Consider the following 19,146-nt stretch of genomic DNA (forward strand, 5'->3'; position numbering starts at 1 on the left):
ACAGGAGAGCTCTTGGAGCTGAGTTCAGCTCTTCCTGCCTGCGCTGCCAGGGGTTTTACAGGTCTGTAAAATCCTGCATGAGTGCCCCATGCTGAGCCCCAGTAACTTCAAGAGAAGTCCCAGGAGTGGAGTGAGTGCACAAAACGTGCTGGAGATCCACAGAAGTGATAACAGGGAGAGGAACTGAGCCAGTGCTTCACTGTGGTTAAATTTTCAAAGTGCTGTCTATAGATCTCTGTGCAGAGCTCTCACTGTTCTTCCTACCTCCTTTTAGTTTTTTTTTCCTACAAGCCACTGGCAGGAAAGAGATGGACTTTAAAGTTAATTAGAGAAAACTTAATCAGTTTTGTATGTATCCTATTGTATATTTTGAAAGACAAGAAGTTTACCCTGGCACATGTTTCCATTTCCATGTTAACAGTAAAAAGAAATTGTGATTCATTATTTAAAATCATAGATAAAAATACTTCAGGGAACTGAATTTACTTCAGAAACCTGCTTATTTGATCAAGTCTGGTCTATTTTATTTTGATCTGGTGTGTTACACAACATCTCTGTAGCACTAAAAAAATTATGTGCCTCAGTGTCCCCATCTGCAAAGCAAGAAGAGAAATGGTACCTACCCAATGGAGGCAAAATGTGGTAATTGTTGTACAGACTGCTGCACAATTTCACTCTAACATTTATAAACTTGTACTAGTGCCCACATTTTATTTTAAGAGGAAAAAGTACAGTATTTAATAAAACCCCTTTTCAGCTAATTAAATTTTACTTAGAGCAGATGAATATTTTCCCCCAAGAATGATCTGTAGAGGTTGAAATAAAATCTTTATGAAAAGGTATGTAAAACCAAATGAAAATGTGAAATTTGTTAAATAAGTACAAAAATGTATTCTGCAGTTCATGAAGAACCTGCTATTTCTACCCCTCCTCTCTACTCCCTCTCTAACAATCATCATTCTATAGATTTTATCACATTTTGAGATAGTTTATATAGTTAATTAAGGCACTTCTGCACAGTGTGGTGGCTTTTATGCCAGACTATAAATAAGAACATCCTCATGATGTCAGATGCTTTTTCAGTTGCATTTTAACAACAGAAAACTTGGAATGGTTACATTTGGTAGCTTGATCATGGAGCTTGACCTTACATCCTCTGATGTGGACAGGAATTTTTCATCTGAGTTTGCTGGCATTTGGCTCAAGCCCTGATGGAGCTGTTTGGCTTCTTGCTTTTTATAATCTTCTGAATTAAGCACTCAGCAAATCACTGGAATAGTGGTTAAATCACATACCAGCTTCCTGCTTATGAATACATTTTGGGCCTCTTTGAAAAGAAAGAACCAGCATTTCATTAAGCAAAGCTGCTATTTGAGCATCACTCAGTTGCAAGCTGTGGCAGGTTGAAAGCAGCTCAGCCTGGAAGGCAGTTCAGGAAGGACTCTTGGCTGTGCTGGTAGGAGGAAATCCACTTCAGCAGCTCAACACCACATCATTTCCCCTGGGGATTTGCCACTTGCTCACCATGCTGGTCACTGCACAGCAGTTTTTTTTTTTTTTTATTAATGTGAAATGTTCCTTTCTTGTGTAGGCAAAGCAATTCCTACCACACACTTCTTTCTTCCAGAATCAGTTGTGATGTGGGTGGACAGCTTAGAAACCATGTATAGTGATAATAATAAGGAATGGTCCCCTGAGGGGAGGATTTGATATTAAGAATTAGAGTAATGACTAAAAAAAACCAAAAAAAAAACCCTTGGGTAATTAATAGTTAGACACAAATGTTAGCACTTTAGCATTGAAAAGCCCAGCAACCAACCTCCTTATGTTACAGAAAAGGTCAATAGCTTATGGTTCATCAAAAAAAGAAAAAAAAAAAAAAGGAAAAAAGGTTTGAAGCAAACTCTCCCATTCTGATATTCTGAGACAGCACCCTCTGAAATGGAGGCAGGGATCCTATTGAAGTCTAAACAGTGAATAAAATGTGCTTTACTGGTGAGAACCATGTCTGCACTTGGAAATGTTTTCGTGCCTCAGGATGAATGAGCCCCCTGTGACCCCAGGCTGTGGTCAGACTCCAAACCACAGTCACTGCCGGGGGGCTCGTGCACTTCCTGACAGCCACCACCAAAAATCAGCTCCTTGCCATGGGTATTCCTCCTCTTTCATACTCAGTAAGGTTGAGTTAGTACAGAGTTTTGACAGAAAAGGGAAACAAAGGTGGATGAAAGAGACTTTATAAAGTGGTGCTGCATAGCACTGACTAACCACAGCCTGTACCATTGCTGCTTCCGTGCATCATCACCTTCCCAGGAATAAAATTGTTGGTGGATTTTCTTAGTGGGAATCAGGAATTTTTGTTTGCATTTTTGCCCTAATGTTCAAAGTCCTGGATGGAGTTTCCATGAGGATACAAAGAAGAAACACAGGTTTCCCCAGGGAGCTGGTTTTGCTCCACTGCTGTGGGACTGCAGAGCCACCCTGAAGGGTGAGCCTGGATTATTCCTTGCTGTGCTTAGGTTATAAGCTTTCAGCCCATTAAACTCTCAGTGCACTGCTGTTTGATTACACAGCCCAAAGAATGTGCATCCTACAAAAAGCAGACTTGTTTGTTTGTGGACATGTGAAAAAAAAAAAAAAAAAAAAAAAGTCAGTTTTGAGGACCCAAACCTGCAAGATTATGGGTATTTCCTCACTGTTGTGGGGTTTAATGAGTCCTGGGCTCAGGTCACATGGTGAGGGCTGTGTAGGGTCCTGTGCCAGCCACAGAGGACTGTACAGTGCCCCACCTCTGAGAAATCTGTAGCAATCCATGCCAGAGCTCTGTGCACCCCAGCCATGTCCTGGGGCTCCCTGTTGTCCTCACTCCTTGTTGCTGTGACCCCTCCACAGGTAATCACTAACCAAATTTAGTAGTCTAAAAATGCCTTGTTATCTCAAAATGGGCATCCTGAACCCCTGTGGAGCTCAAAACATATGGAGAAGAAGGGTATGGGGGTATTTTGGAAAGCAAGAGAGGACCTCTGCGTGGAAAATGGATGCTACAGCCAGAATTTTCCTTGGCACAGTGACCACTGAGAAAATCTCTTTATGGCAAAGGTGTAAAATACCTGGCTGATAGCCCAGACTGTGTCACTCCAGCCCTGATGCCTCTTCACCCCTTACCCTAACATTTACTGAATGCTCCACTAGAAATCTGAGGAGCTAAGACTGGAATAGAAAAGGTTGCTTTCTCATCTCACACATGAGAAGGAGATAAGAGGAATGGAGGGACCTTCCACATGCAGAGCCCTGAGGGCAGATGTTAAACCCCCTCTCAAATGCAGGTATTCCCACTTGTGTGGGTTCTTCAGGTTTCTACATCTCTGTTATGGGGCAGAAGTGCAGAGCTAGGGTGCTGGTTTTGTCCTCTGAATAAGGAGAGTATTTTGCCACCCACTTTCAAACCATACCTGAAAACCAGGCCACTTGTGGTGGTGTTTAAAAGTGATCACACCACTGTTGACAAAAAAATGGAAATAATGGCACAAATAAATGTATGCCTTGTTAATTTCAACTGACAATGACACAGTGGGGAGAGGCTGTTTAGGAAGGTGTTTCACTTCCTGAGAACCTCCACACAAGCCTTCAGGATCTCCTGACATGAGATTTACTCAAGGACTTAGTTTTCAAAAAGAAAACAGAGAATACTGAGTCATTCTGGTTTGGTTTGAAACCAAGTAGCACAAGCTGTTAAATTATTTTAGAGCACAAGCCCAAGAATCAATGTCTTGCCCAATTAGAAGTGCGACCCAACAGCCAGTGGAGTCTCATTGTAACGAGGCACTTCTGCTGTCTCTGGTGGTAGGAGATCATTTCTGTAGCTCATTTTGTGTACTAATAATCCCATATTGCTCTCTGCAGGCATCACATCATGGTGCCATATTTTTATTAGTGTTTAAAAGTCAGACAAGGTCAGCTGGATGGAAAATGCTCGGGTTTCATCACAAACATCCATTCCTGTAGATTGACACTCAACCCAGGCTGATCCAGAAGATCTTCCCAGTTGATTCTTAAACATCCCAGTGCTTATCAAGCTGTTTCTCTTCAACCTGCATTTCCCCCCCCCCTCCTTATTTTGAATAGCTGATCTTTGGCTAGCTGGAATTCTGACTAGTCTTCTTTACAGCATTCAAATTATTTCAATTTTCATTTTTCATGTCTCTGTTGTAGATAAATACTAATGAAACCCTGGTAAATCCAGTGTTTACCTCATGCCTTGCACAGACCTGAGGTCAGAACTGACTGAGAAAGATCTACAGAGTAAAAGAAAATTACATGAGTAAGAGAAAATTGCTTTTAAGTGGTTGCATTTATCACCTGAGTGCTATTGCCTCTCATTGTCTCTTTAGGAGACAAAATATTACTCCAGTAACAAAAGTTCCATTTAAAAATACAGTAAAAATTCACTCTGTTTTCTGTGATTTAGAGGGGTCACATGAGAAACATGATAATGCCATCATTTTTAAAGTCATGTTAGCAGTATCCAAGGTCCATTTCCACTGTTTGCTTACTCGGGGAAATGCAGAGTTTTTGATCAATGTTTTGCAGCCTGTTTCACTGCAACCCAGGGCTCTGGACCAGTCTCTGATGCACTTTTAATCTTTTTTTTTTTAGACTAGAAGGGCAGGGCTGTGCCATCATTTTATACCATTACCAGTGGAAGCTGGTTGTTCCTTTTCTAACAAGTGATTGATTTTTGTGTAGTTGTCCATGGCAGGGGGACTGGAACAAAATTATTTTTGAAGTCCTCTCCAATCCAAACCATTATTTGATTCTATGATTTTAAGGTGATACTAATGAAGTGCAAGGTTTTGAAGGCTCAGAACCAAATATTACATTCATGGGGGGTTACAGACACAGGCAGACTATATAAAAAAAAAAGACCTCTGAGCTCATATTCTTGGCCTGAATCTCAAAGAATTGTCAAATTAGAGACAAATGTTCTAGATTCCCTTCTTTTTAGCTTTTATACGCTAAATCCATGGAATTCGTTCATTTTGGAAAAAAATGGTTGGTGAGCACTGATGTTTTTAAGAGCAGCTGAATGAATTGATGTGCATCTGCAGTTGAAATTAATAAGTTCAAATTGCTTTCATCAACTTCTACTTTTGTTCATTGAAAAAGTACTTCTGTAAGGAAAATATGTGTGTGTGTGTGTGTTTGAGTGAGAATTAAATATTTAATAGTGGATGAGCCTAGATGAATGGAAGAGCCTTTCCCATCTAATTAAGCACTTTTATTAGAATTCCAGAAGGGTTCTTTTAGTTGCATCTTCTAACAGTATGATTTCTTGATGATCTGTTCTGGCAAGTCTTTATTCCCATTTGTATGATATTTTATTTTATCTCACTGTGAGTCTCAGCAGGGCTCTGTATCTCCTGGGGAGAAATTTTCTTAATGGCACCTGTCTTCTCTTCTCCTTGGTGAATTTTGAAGTAAACAAGTCATTTAATTGTGTCAAGTCATTAAAAACAACTCATTAAAATTGTGTGTGTGCTACTCAAGGAATTGCATTCCTGCCTCTTAGAAATCTTTCTCTCTTCCTCCATGTCCTTATCTATCTTTCTTTGTAGATTTATTAATTAACCTGTATGTTTTACATATTTTCATTTGTTTTTGCAAATTTCCTCCAGTTTGCTATTTTTTCCCACATCATACATCAAAAGCTCTTAAATATTAAGATGTTTCCATTTTTTTATTGCCCTTCTGAATTTGTTATTTATTTTATTCTCTATTTTCTTTCCATCTTTCTAAGGAAGAAATCTGTCTTAGCTGCTGTCTGATTTTATGTTATTAGAGGTAGATGTGAAGACATTGAGTTCTGGTTTGGAGACAGATAGTTTAGATAGATAGTTTTTTATACTTAACTATAAAAAATGCTTAAAATACTGTGAGCTGATGTCCTTAGGACTGTTGTCTTTCAAAATATTCAGTCCTGGCTTGATGCAGATAACAAGAGGAGATATTTCTGCCTTCCTCACATGTTTTTGTAGCTGTCTTTATTTCTACAGCTTTTATAACTACTGACATTTAGCATACAGATTACACAGTAAATGTTTTCCAAAATTATGACATAGTGAAGTAAGGAGGTTCAAATTTTTCCCCAGTAAAACATATATACATAGTTTATATAATTTCTTTAGAGGATGGACATATCAGAGCAGCCTGTGGTGAAAATTGCATTTTTGTTCACAGTGGCATCATATTCAAAGAATTTCCATAACAATCCTGTTGTTCTCCATTTGAAATTAGAATTAAGTTATGAAAACAGACCTCAGAGCAACAGCTTATACCATACCCCAGAATCTGACTGCTTTTATCAGTTTCAGACATTTTCAATCTGGCATTGTAAAATATTCTTCTTGAAGTAAAGGGAGCCACTCCCTCAATTACAGTGGAAAATTTCTGGGTATTTTTAAGTTGCTTTTGAAGAACTTTATATAAAAGAGTTAATCATATTTGTGCTCAGAAGGAGAACCAGTCCACAAAGTCTCTGAGGGAAATTTGCCTTCTTTAGGAGAAAATGTCAGAAGAGGGAACACACAAGATCTAAAAATTTCAGCAAAAACCAGGACAAACACTTTCAAACAAGTTCCTCATTAATCACAGTAATTTTTAAAGTCAAATGCAGGTAACACATGACTGATTGGTTTGTTTTATTCTGCATCTTGTTCTGAGCTCAATTGCAAGCAAAGATGACTTGGCAGTCAGCACTCTGCTTGCACTCAGGAACTTTCCTTGTTTGGAAATTTTGAGGGGATACTTTTTGGCAAAAAAACTTCACTTAAGTGAGCAAATTTCTCAATTTATTACTTCAGTAATGTTTTTTGAATATGGTGCTGAAGTCACTCCTGTGTCCGGAGCAATTTAACAGTCTCTGGTCCAGACAATGTAATTTTAATGTGGAAGAGTTTATGTAGCACCTGCTCCATCTTCTGTCTGGTCTAAAATGTATTATTCCCTTCTTTCTCAGCTATAAGATCAATTATTTTAAAAGTGGAAGGAATAATGGCAACAGTTTAATAAGGCCTTGCCTTATTTCTTTGGCTGGAAATAAGGATTAAGGTTATTTTTTGTGAAGAAATAGTGAAAATATTGTGAGGATGCAGTGAACCTGTTTCTCCATCCAAACCAGGAGCCAGAGATGTACAGACTGCCTTCAGAATTGCCCATTTCCAAGCCAGCATCCTGCACAAATGAGCTCACAAGGGACAGGCTCAAATCCAAACAAGCCCTAATTATGAGGGTGTGTTAGGAGCACTGGCTCTTTGGAGAGGCTGAGATGACCCCTAATATTGATTGATTTGGGGAAAAAAAGTACAGAGGAGTTTTAAGCAGGCTGTTTTGGAGGAGAAGGAAGGATGTAGCTATGGAGGGCTATAGGTTAATAGGAATAACATGCTTCCCAGAAGAAGTTGAGTGGCATGAAATCCCATTTATGCAACTGGAAAATGAAAGAGTGCTTCTGGGATACAGGTGTGCATTTGGCCTGACTCCCCTACAGGAATTTAACAAAGGAGAGTTAAATGCCCAGAATAGCACGAGAAAATTGGACATGTGGTTGATAAATGCTCTCCAAAAGGGTTTTTCAGTTTGAGGATCACCAAGAGGTTTCTCTAAGAGAGCATCAGAGTTGTGGCCATCCTGCCCAGAGCAGCTGTGTAGACAACTCTCCCTCCTCCTTCTCTCTCTAGCTGATATAGTAGCCCAGAGCAGTTAACTTATAGTTAGTTAGGACACAATTTGCCCAGAGAATATCCTATCCCTGGAAGTATTCAAGGCCAGGCTGGATGGGGCTTGAAGAAACCTAGTACAGTGGGAAGCATCCCTGCCCATGGCAGGGGGCTTGGAATGAGATGATCTTTAAGGTGCTTTCCAACCCAAAGCTATCTGTGAGTTTTTGATAATGAGTTTGTATCTTTGAGTGTTTGATAATGGATTTGTATCTTTGAGAGTCTTTGATAATGGGTTTGGAATGGGTTGCCTGGGGCTTCCAGAGCAGGAGTCCATGCATATTCCACTGTGGACCATGCACCAAATGTAGCCCAAACACGTGTGTGGGAATTTGATCTTTCACAGTGAGGTTCACAAGTGAGTGAACTCCATTTCCATGCCACCTTTGGGCTTGCTGACAGCGCAGGTTCCCCTGGCCTCTGCTGGTGCAGCCCAGCTCCAGGTAACTCCTGTGGTTTCTCTGAAGCGTGAGAGATCAGGCTTGGCCAGGAGAATCCTCTCAACCCCCTTGCACATGGTACTGAGGTTTGCTGCAGGTGGGTGAGTGAGTGTGGCTACTCCAGGGAAGAAGATTCTCCTCAAAAGATGAGAAACAAGCCAAAATATACCAATATGTCCATTACTCAGGAGCATTTCTAAGGGAAAACTGAGATCTTGGTCTGCTTTCATAGGCGGTGGTTGCAGGGAATAGCTCACAGCATGAGGATGGATGTTCACAAGATTTTGCTACAAAAGAAGCCATATGAAACCATATGAAACAACTTAAGAAAGAACTCAGGAGATGCAATTCTGGCTTTCCTTGGCTATACCAAAGAATGAGAATATGACTTTGTTGTTAGTTTTTTGTTTGGTTAGTTAGTTGGTTTTTTGGTTGGTTTTTTGTTTGTTTGTTTGTTTGTTTGGGTTTTTTGTCTTTTTTGTGTGTGTGTGTGTGTGTGTGTTTTTTGTGGTTTTTGCTTGGTTTTTTGTTTTTTTGTTTTTTTTCTGCAGCACATTTCTTTGCTTTTCCTTCTGCCTTACCTGCTACCAAAGCTGGTTTATGCAGCATTTTTCATTCTGTTAGAGTTTTCCTCTTCTAAAAGATGATGCAGTGAGCAGAACTGACAGGACTTCTCTGTGCTCTGGTCTGAATTATTTGCTGTAATTGGCATGTCTGTCCCTCAGCTCCACCCGTGTTATCTGAAGCATTACAGCTTTAAATTCTTACAATTTGTATAATCTGTTTATTTAGGGATGGTATTTCCCCCTCTGTTTGTAATTTCTTGCTCTTCTTCTCACCATGGGTAAAATAACCCAAGATCTAGATAGCTCATTTGGCAAATAGTGAAGTGCAATTTTTTCTCACAAAAAAAAGTTTTGATTTGATTCCCTGTTTTTCTCTTTTCCTACTTCCCTCACAGGTTACTCTCTGTTAAAATAATCAAGATAGCTAACCAGAGAAATTGATTCCTAACAGGCATAGCTGACTGGAAATTTAAGTAGCAAACACACACAAGCCAGAACAAGTTGTGTGGCTCATCTTTCTACAGGAAAGGGAATTTTGTGGCTGCTCTCAGTATGAGCATTATGTGTTCTCTTATGCATACTTTACAAAAACAACTTTAGGCTGCTCACAAAGACACCTTCTAGGTAAAAAACATAAGAAAAGATACGATTTCCTCTACAGGCAGCAGCTGTGGATGACATTTTGCATGTAGAAACAAAAGCTATGTGGGCACCTTATGGTACACTCAGACTTGGAAGTGTCAGTGCCTCCACAAACCCCTCTTGCCCCTCCACATTCTCAGTTCATCCCATCTCCATCAAAGCTGGCAGCTTTACTGTGAGGGCTCCACCTGCAGGAGTGGAGAAGGGAGAACCTGTGGCCATCAAGGTCCTCACCTTGGGTCTGCCCTGATTCTGGCTGGCCTTTGAACAGCTCAGAGGAAACGAGAGTTTTTTTCACAGTGGAAAGGTTGCACAAAATCAGTTCTGAGCATTCCTCTTGCTGCTGTGTTTGTCCTTGCTCCAACAGCCCCAGTGCAGAGGGAATGAGCAGCCCAGGGACTGTAACTGGGGAGCTGCACCAGGCGCCAAACAGGCAATAAAGAGAATTCACTTAGTGCTGAATTATTGCATTCAGCTTTGTTCTGTTTTGAAAACATGGGCTGGAAACTGTGCAAGAAGGGACTTTTGCTTAAAGGCCAGGCAGGGTTTGGCTCTTTTCTCTGGTTTTTGGTGATGTTGGCCTCAAATTGCCTTGTTATTCCTGTCTGTAACCAGTGATGATAATACCCTTACTTTTTCAAGCAGTTTGAGATCTTCTAATGAGGCACATTTTATACAGGCTTTATTAGAGTTCTTGTTTGTAGGATATTAAGATACACAGGGTTGTGGCAATGTGACTTCAGAATATGTAATGTAATTATTTGTGCTGAGTATAAATACAGTTAAGGCAATGCTATCGATGCGGGGAGAAAATGACATTATGCTGCTTTGACATTTACCAAAAAAGCCTCCTTTTTCTATATTGCATTTGCTGTGTGTCACTTGTGTTCTGCTACAAAAGGAAGGTAATGGATGAAAGAACAAGAAAAAGCATTTTGATTTTGTTTTCTAAAAAAAAATACATATATATATATATTTTGTGTTAATAGGAGTTTTTCTCTTTGAAGCCAGGCTTCATATCAGTTGTCATACATCTGCTAATCTTTTCTGCCATCATATTCAAAGGAAATTTATGAAGCAAAAAAGTCAATGGGTGCAGAAGACAAAATTTTATTTTTCTTGTGGCAGTCGGATTAAAAGTTATAAATATTGTTTATCCTTTGTGGACATCTTCAGAGTTGATAAGTACAATTGCATTCTTTGCCATCCCTGAACTAATTCTTAAGGCTTAGGCAAGTCAGCAGTGGAACTAATATGTTTAGCTTCTTATTAATGAGAAACAGAAATTGTCACTTAAATGTTTGATCTTACCAACACTTGCTAGTGTTTACCTTACTGTGTAAGAAGTCTACTGAAACCTGGCTGAAAGGCATCTTACAAGTTTGTGGTGTATTTCCAAAGCACACATGTGCAGCAACTTAAACAAGGACATTTCTGAAGCTGAAATCTTATTTTTCTCTTTTTTCAGGGATCCCCAGAATTTGTATCCCCCTGAGGTCAGCAATGCAAAGCTTCAGTATGCTGGTTGGGGTCCAAAAGGGCAACAGCTGGTAAGAGAAAAAACAAGTGTGCAAATGCATTTAGAGACCATGCTGCTATTGCTTGGAAGTAGAGAAATAATAATTCCTTTTTTGAATAGTTTCTTGAAGCCTGTGTGGTAGCTTCTAGCATTTATTTATGATTGTTCTATCATGTAATTTATTTATAAAATGCTCAAATATATCCATTCAAAGTAATCGTGTCTAAAAATGCAGAGAAAGAACACTTTATGAAAGCTTTTTGAGAGGATGCACCTGCTTCTCCCAGTGTTGGACACAGGACAGATTATAGAGATAATAGTTTGATTTATTTAGCATCTCATTGCTTCACAAGGGCATCTTCAGACTTGCAAACTTGGCTCTGGGGATATGTTAATATTAGCAGCTCCGTTTGGAGAATGCATCTCTCTAGAACAGAGCTGCCCTGAATTTGCCCTGTGGTTGTTTGCAAAATAGACAGAATTAGAAGTGGATCCTGGAAAGTTTTCAGAGCTGCTTAAAAAAAAAAACAACCACACCACTTGTCAGGGATTCATTGTATTTCATGGAGCTATTCATACTGCAAAAAATCTTAAAATCCCCAGTATATTACCCCTCAGCCACTGCCATCCTGGATGTGCCCATTTTTCAGAGCATGTATTTCCTGGCCAGATCCCCTGGCTTCATTTCCTGGTGCAAATCCAATATTAAGTTTTTCTATATTCCAAACATTCTCTTTCTACCATTGCAAGAAAAGAAAAAGTGGCAACATCTTTTTTGGTATGGAAGCGTTATACCAAAAAATGAGCTTTGAAATCTCATTATAAGAGAAAATCTGGCATGTATCTCCTGGTCCCAGTCCTCTCTTGGGGACTGTTTGTCTGTGTCCTTAACTGGATTGTTTTAAATTCTGTGATTTAAAAATACAGAAATAGGAGTCATTATCATTGCAAGCCTGAAAATCAGGTTGGAGAAAACACAGCAGACACAGGAACAGGAAAGTCTGCTCCATCAGGAAAATTGTGTTTGAGAGTCATTGACCTCAGATCTGATCAGAGAGGAGAGTCAGCCTTTGCCTCTGTGCAAAATGTCTTCTGAGGAGCTTTTTGCTTTCTCTGCACACAGCTGGGAGAGACCTCACACATCATGTTCCAATCCCCCCACCACATGTAGGGAATACCTTTAGGACAACAAAGAAACCCAAAACATTTTTTCCTTCACTGCTCACTAGGTCTATTTTAAGTCTAACAGAGCTTCACGACGTGTAACAACAACTACATCTGCTAATTAAAATCTAATATTGAGTGGCATTAGTCACATTCTCCACCCCACAAGTGAATCTTCCCTCCTTTTACAGGGTTTTGCTGTGAACCTGTGTGCCCTCAGCACCTGGGGTCACGGCTCACTGCTGACTCACACCCATGCTCATTTTACCAAGCTGAAGGGCTGCACCTAATTTCCACCTTGGAACAAGATCTGAGGGGATCTTATACCAAAGCCAAGAAAAATGTTCATACCAAAACAGACAAATTATATCTCCAACAGGAGAGTATGCACAATCCAGGAGAAGAAAAGTCTTCTTTACAACCAACTTTATAATTTAATGTTGAAGAGGGTGATACTAATTTCCACCATATTTTTTAAGCAATTTATAGTGGAAACTCAAAGTTCTAAGAATTCTTGAAGACATCAAGTTTCATGCATGTTCCTTCTGTGGAGTACATGCTATATGCATTTTTGGTACCCTTAAAAATCCCTGTGTTTGTTGAATTCCATATGAATCTTGGAAAAATCTTGCTACAGCAAATTTGTTCTGCATGCTTTTTTTTTTCCTTCTGTTTTTTTTGTCTTTTTTTACTTTGAGATATGTAAAATTATTGGCCTGTAATTGAGCTCTATTTTATGTTCTTGCATTTGGAATCAGGGTAGGTGAGGAGCAACTCACTGGTATTTTAAGCATTATTTTTTCATACTGCTAACATGTGTGCCTTTTTGCCCTTTTCTTTGCCAGTCATTTAACTTGAAATAAAGTCATAGCTGTAGTTTATAAAATAAACATGCTTTTACATACATCCATATAATGTTTTTATATCTAATAATCAGCAGAGAATTGCCAGAGGAAAAAAAAAGAAGCTTTTAAAATTTAAAAAAAAAATCCCTACAAGAATAATAAATGAGATCTAGAAACACACCATGTTCATGCTCTGTATTTCAGGACTAATTGGGTTACTCAGAATATAATTGCCAGTAAAATTCGTGTCACCTTCTTTGGAGATGCAAAGACAGAGAAAAATTAAAGCCTATTAAAATCTGATAGTGGGAATGTGTTTGCTAAATGTACACTGAGTTGTGTTGCAGCAGAAGGAGGGAAAATATGTTGAGTGGGAGGGAAAGGAGTAGCTGGGAACCACAAGTCAGCTCCCCCGGTCCCAGGAGGTTCCTGAGGGATTTGGGGGGGTCCTGCAGCAGCAGTGAGGACCCCAGGTGTGTGTCAGCCCTGGTGCTGCACACAGCAGCAGCCCCTGGGCACAGGCTCAATCCAATTTCATGCTGCACCTCCCAGGAAAGGTGGGAGCCAAGGGCAAGTGTGTTTTGCATCACCTTGAAGATACCCCAATTTTCAGGAAATTAAAAACTTTCCCCTTGAAATCTCCTGGTTTGTTCTTTTTTGGCAACATAAAGGAAAGGCAGGGCAGGAGAGTAAGAGGGCTTGGTTCCAAAATTTTTATTCTCTTTGTAGCTTCTATTTCATCCTTCCTAGGGGAACTTTGGGTTGCTGAGCCTGACCTCTTTCTCTCTTGTATGTCTAATCAGTCAAGAAAGAAACAAATCTGAAATAGAAGGAGCCTGAATGATCTGCATTCTTTGCAATTAAAAATATAGTGGAATATTCCCAGGAGCAATTTTCTATTTATCTTGCTTTATTTTGTCCTTTCTCATTAAATTATATGCCAATTTTTGGATGATTGAGTCCTCAGAGCATGTTTCTTGACTTCTTACTAGCCTGCAGAATGCCACACATGCCAACTGAGCTATTTAAATAATGGCAGATACTGGATCAGAGAAAATCTGTCAGAAGATCAGAATGCAAAAAAGCTCTCACTTCTGGCATCTCAGAAAAATGCTTCAGCTTTTCTCTGATCTCAGCCAAAGTCTTGACAAATTAAGTCTCACAAAGCTGTTGGAAGAATGGGGCCCTCACCAGTGTGAGCTCCAGAGTCATTAGGAAGAGAGCCACTAATTTCAATGCAAGAGGGAACACACTCCCTAAATCTGCCTGTTAATAAAGGGCTCATTCCTCTCATTTGTCCTACAGCATGAGTCATCATTTATGCCTTTACAGAATAAGTGAAAAACACTGTTAACTTGGAATAGCTGTGTGATATATTCACTATTTGTGGGTGTAAATGACTATGCAAAATGCCTATGGGAAAAATCCATCCTTTCCATGGTGCACTTGACAGCCCAAAGCCACACTTAGTATTCCATTTCATCAGCCTACTGGCCTTCAGCATGGTGCTTGGTGGTTTTTTAGTGAACAGACTGTACTATCCTCAGTTTGTGTGATATTTTCCAGCACTATGAGGCTGTGGGTGGCATGACAGGACTGCAAAAAAAGTGTTATTCTGTACCTTTGTCCTGTTCTGGGCATGCTTATCTGCACCAGAATCTTCACTCCTTGGATTTCTTCTCTTTTTCTGTTCATGCCATCTATGACTCAACAGCTACCCACTTCTGATTTTGCCCCCAAAAAATAAAAACCTTCTGTTAATTGATCTTATTGGAATATTTTACCAGTTTCATCATGTTCCATCTCATGTTCCAAGGCTCTGCCCACATGCTGAGAGCTCATGTAATGTTCCTGTGGTACATCTGCCCCAACAGTATCTAACAAAGGTTAATGGTGCCTGTGATCCTGAGCTCAGCTTCATGAAACTTGTGTGGCTGACAGGCCTGGAGCTTTATTTATCAAGAAAAATGAGTTAATTGTGAAGAGATTTCCTTTGCTGTTTCTCTTGGCAGCACAGAAAAAATCAGGGAGCGCTTCAGGAGTAAGAGACTGACCAGTGCAGGTCTTTAACTGAGGTGGAATCCAATAAACCCAAAGCTTTCAGGAGGCTTTTATCCCAAAATGAGCACATCCAGGTTCAAAGTATTTGCATTAAGGACAGCTAGGAATATCCATGGGCTGCCAAAAGAGAAGAGGAAAGCAGGAGGCCTGCTCTAATAAAATGCAGTGAATATTTGTCTGCATTGACAGCAATCAATACAGTTCACAGGAGCTGTTAAACTCCAATATCAAAAGCAGAAGCACTTCTGTTGTGCTGCTGTTTTCTTTTTTTTTTTTTTTTTTTTCAAAATCAGAATCTGTAACCATCCTGACAGATATTAATGGTAATGGTGACACATCAGATGCTGGGGAAGCAGTTTTGCACAACTTTAGAGGCAGCAGTTATAATTCTAAAAGATCTCTCTCATAGATCATAGTATTTCTTCTTCTACAAAGAGAAACATTTCTTTTAAGGTTCTCCTGACCAGTCAGTCTATTACTGTTTACACAGTTTCTTTAAGTACCAAAACCATCCAGAAAGCAGATTGGGGTTGCTGGAAGTTTGCATGTCCTTGCATTTACTGCAGCCCCACAGAAGGGTCAAAACAGGTTTTTCCTGCATTCATAGGCAATAAACCTTTTTCAGTGTCAACTCTTTTTGGAGCAGGAACTGTCTCTCACTCTTGTAGATTGTGCTGCAATCAAGTTTATAATTGGTTCTAAGGTAGCAGAAGTTTCACAGCAGGTGCAAAAGATGCAATAAGAAATCTCAATTTCAGGGAAATGCAAATGCCAGGGGGAAAAAAATGGAGCAATTCTTTCATCATCTACCATGTTAGGGGTTTGCAGGAGCCTTCAAACAGTGAATGCTGATGCTGGTAAACAGCTTAGTGTCATAAATATTAAAAAGTGCAATACAGTTAAGTGAACCATTGGATTTTTTAAACATATACAACATTTGAATGATAGATCCTGCTGTACATGACCAGAACCTACCCATCTCCCTTATAATTTTTTTATGCTGTAGTACAATATCTTTCCAACTAGGATATTTAGATGCAAAAAAATCTTGTTAAGTGATGACACCTGGAACTAAACTGGAGTGACTCCTCTAATTAGGAGTTTTTTCCCTGCCTGAATTTGTGCCTGTCATGCCATCTTAGTTCCAGGCAGAAGGGCTGCTCAGATATCAAGGGAAGAGGACCATTTTCACAGGAGGCACTGAATCATCTGCTGTTCCTATTCCAGCAGGGATTTTAAACTGCTCTGTGTATAATTGCTATAGGTCTATTTGTCTCTACCATTCTTTCATAGAATTTTGCATCATTATTTTCAAGCTGTTGTTCCCTCACCTTTTCTTTTTGCAATGACATCTGAATCAATATTTATCTGTGGTCTACTGTATGTAATTATTCTGGCTTTCTTATCTTGCTAGTTGCAAAAACCAGAGACTTCTGCTCTGTCTCCCTCTCCCCCCAGCCCCAAAGTCTATATAAACCCTATTTAAGCATAGTGAGGGATATTCAGACAGATTTTAACATGGTCCCTGCATTCTGGAAAAGCAAGAATTTCAGCATAGCAAGAATTTCAGCATAGATGTGCTATCTCCTCATCCCTTTCTTGAGGGTCAGAATATAATTTTTTAAGGAAAATTTAATTTAGATATATTACATCTATCTAAATACATATATCATACACTGAGCACCTGGACAGGTTGCTCCTTTCCCCTCTCCCCTCACTTTACTCAAATAGTTCTACTGGAAAAATGTTGTGTTTAGGTTTTGTTTTGTTTTGTTTGTTGAGGTGTTATTCCTTTGATGCTCTCTCTTTGGCAGCAGTGGCAGCAGTGTCCTATTTTTAACTTTTCACATCCTAGTCATTCCTTTGCCACCCCTGGGCTTGGTGCTGGGTCCTTATGCCCTAAAGGGAGGCTTTGGCACTGTCAGTGTTATGTTCTTTGCTGAGAAATGGTCACATCTCTTCTCCTCCCAGCATCCTTGCTACTGCATCTTCATCAGGTGGCAAAAGAGCAAGATATTTAGGATAACTGCAGGCGCTCCAATAAATGTTACTGAAGGAAAATGTAGGTAATTTTAATTAAAATAGGATGTTGCTCTTTTTGTGGCTGTGAAATATTTCAGAGGACAAAATTAAATTTGCTATTTGTCATAGAAGTTTCACCAATAAATCAAAAAATATTTGCCCTTACATCCAAATATGACACATAGGATGATGCAGGCATTTTCCCTGGGGCTGCGACACTGCCACTTCCTCTGTGATATCTTATATGTCACTTTGTTTTCTGGTGAAGTTACAGCAATAGATTCCTACTTTTAAATGGACTTTCAGAATTGATGCATTAAATGCTGACATTCAGTGTCTGCATTAGAGAAACTTTTAAGAACTTGTGTTCTTACAAGAAATGCAAATATCCATGGATTTGCTAGCTTAGAGGAACTCACCATCCTATTCCTCTACAAGGAAAGTACTGAATTCTCTTCCTTTATATGTTACCACATTTCCTCACCTGTACAATATTCCTAGCAGGAAAACACTCCAGCATTGGGTCAGTACCACTGGAAGTTATTCCCTACTCCCACCTATTCCCTCCCTTTACAGAAATTTCTGGAATTTCAATTGAGATTTATGGATATTGAACCACTCTTTTTTGTTAAGGGCATTTTCAGAGATCTAACTGCCAAAAGTATCTTCTTGTCTGTGCACAAGTGTTCCTGGCATTTTACAAATCAGTGGTTGGTGGAGGATGTCCTTTGGAATATGTGCTTATGAAAAGTGCTGTTCTTGAAAAACTCCAGTGAAAATATTGACCTTCTCCTTTAGACAGCAGCAGCCACTGCTCAGAGTGTGGTGAAGTACCAGACACTGGGATGCCACAAGCAGGACTGAGCAGTGCCACCCAAGGGACCGTGGACTGTCCCACCTCGGCTTGTGGTGCTGGTCACTCCTTCCCCAGGAGCTGCCATTTACCAGAGAGATGAGGAAACTTCATGGAAAATTCTGTTAGCTCTCCTCCTCACCTGCTGGAATAGGTGTTGAGTGTTTCTACACCCAAGTTTCTAATTAAAGAGGAATATTGCAGTGTCCAGCTCTCTGTCCAAGGTCAGATGTGCACCTGGAGGAATCCTAAATCCCAATTGCCAGTTTCTTTATGCTGACACAAATAATCTTTGTGCACTTCTTAGTCAGGTGTTCTCTCTATAACACGATAAAGTATTTTAAATGGAACACTGTATCATCTCACATTAAATAATCTAATTTATAGTCATGCCCTACATAGCCATCAGAGATATTAGGTTATAGAATACACGATAATCCATCAAGCAGAACTTAAAAGCAGAAGCAGAGTTCCATACTAAATGGTACATTTACTATTACATTCTTTTATATAACAAGGCGGTTATAAATTAAAATAACCCCATTAGAATACAGGGCAATAAGACAGAAGCAGCCATGGCTCTTTCTCTTTGTTGAGGTGAAACAAACCCTCTTTTCTTCCCTGAAGAACAGAAAATAGGGCAGCACATTTTTCTTGAAACATATATTTTAAGTCTCCAGAATTGTGATAACTGTTTATTTGGCTGTACTTTGGCAGATTCTAGGTGTGATTACAATCCATGCATGTTGTGGTCTAACCTGCTCACAGAATACAAATGGAAATGCACAGCATCTGTAACGATGCAATGTCAAAAATATAAAGAAACCTGTAAAAATGGAGAAGAATATTAATGCACTGAAGGACTTAAACTGGGGGAATCAAGAAGAAAAAGAAATCTCTTCTCTACCCAGTTTAAAAGGAAAACTTTTGGGAATGTGTCTCCATATTATATCAATCTGCCATTACTTCTATAGTCCATTATGTGAGACTTTATCTTGAGTATTAGTTTTGACAGTTTTGGATTGTCTAAAAGCATTTAAACCCACAAGATCTTAAAATCTCCACTGATTTCCTAAGAGACAATGCAAGTGGGATACTTCCAAGCAAGTTTCTGAATAGGCCAAAATCTGCTCTCCTAAATTCCAGGGCTTTATTCTTTTTGTTGCCATATTTCCTCTTGTGATCCTGAACTTCATCACCTCATGGTGTGTGCAGCATCAGCTGCTCCCAGCTTTCACCCTGCTCTGTAATTTCTCCTG

General features: G+C 39.5%; 1 protein-coding gene across 2 annotated transcripts in view; it reads left to right on the plus strand.

The window, feature by feature from the left end:
* The window catches only part of DPP6 (dipeptidyl peptidase like 6), a 395,509-nt gene that overhangs the window by 285,435 nt on the left and 90,928 nt on the right, over positions 1 to 19,146 (plus strand). For both annotated transcript variants that reach the window (XM_053944562.1, XM_053944571.1), the window contains exon 7: positions 10,892 to 10,973. In XM_053944562.1, coding sequence (XP_053800537.1) covers positions 10,892 to 10,973 — 82 coding nt within the window. The remainder of the gene's footprint in view (positions 1 to 10,891; positions 10,974 to 19,146) is intronic.

Source organism: Vidua chalybeata, chromosome 1 (assembly GCF_026979565.1).
Source record: "Vidua chalybeata isolate OUT-0048 chromosome 1, bVidCha1 merged haplotype, whole genome shotgun sequence".
Lineage (NCBI taxonomy): Eukaryota > Metazoa > Chordata > Aves > Passeriformes > Viduidae > Vidua > Vidua chalybeata.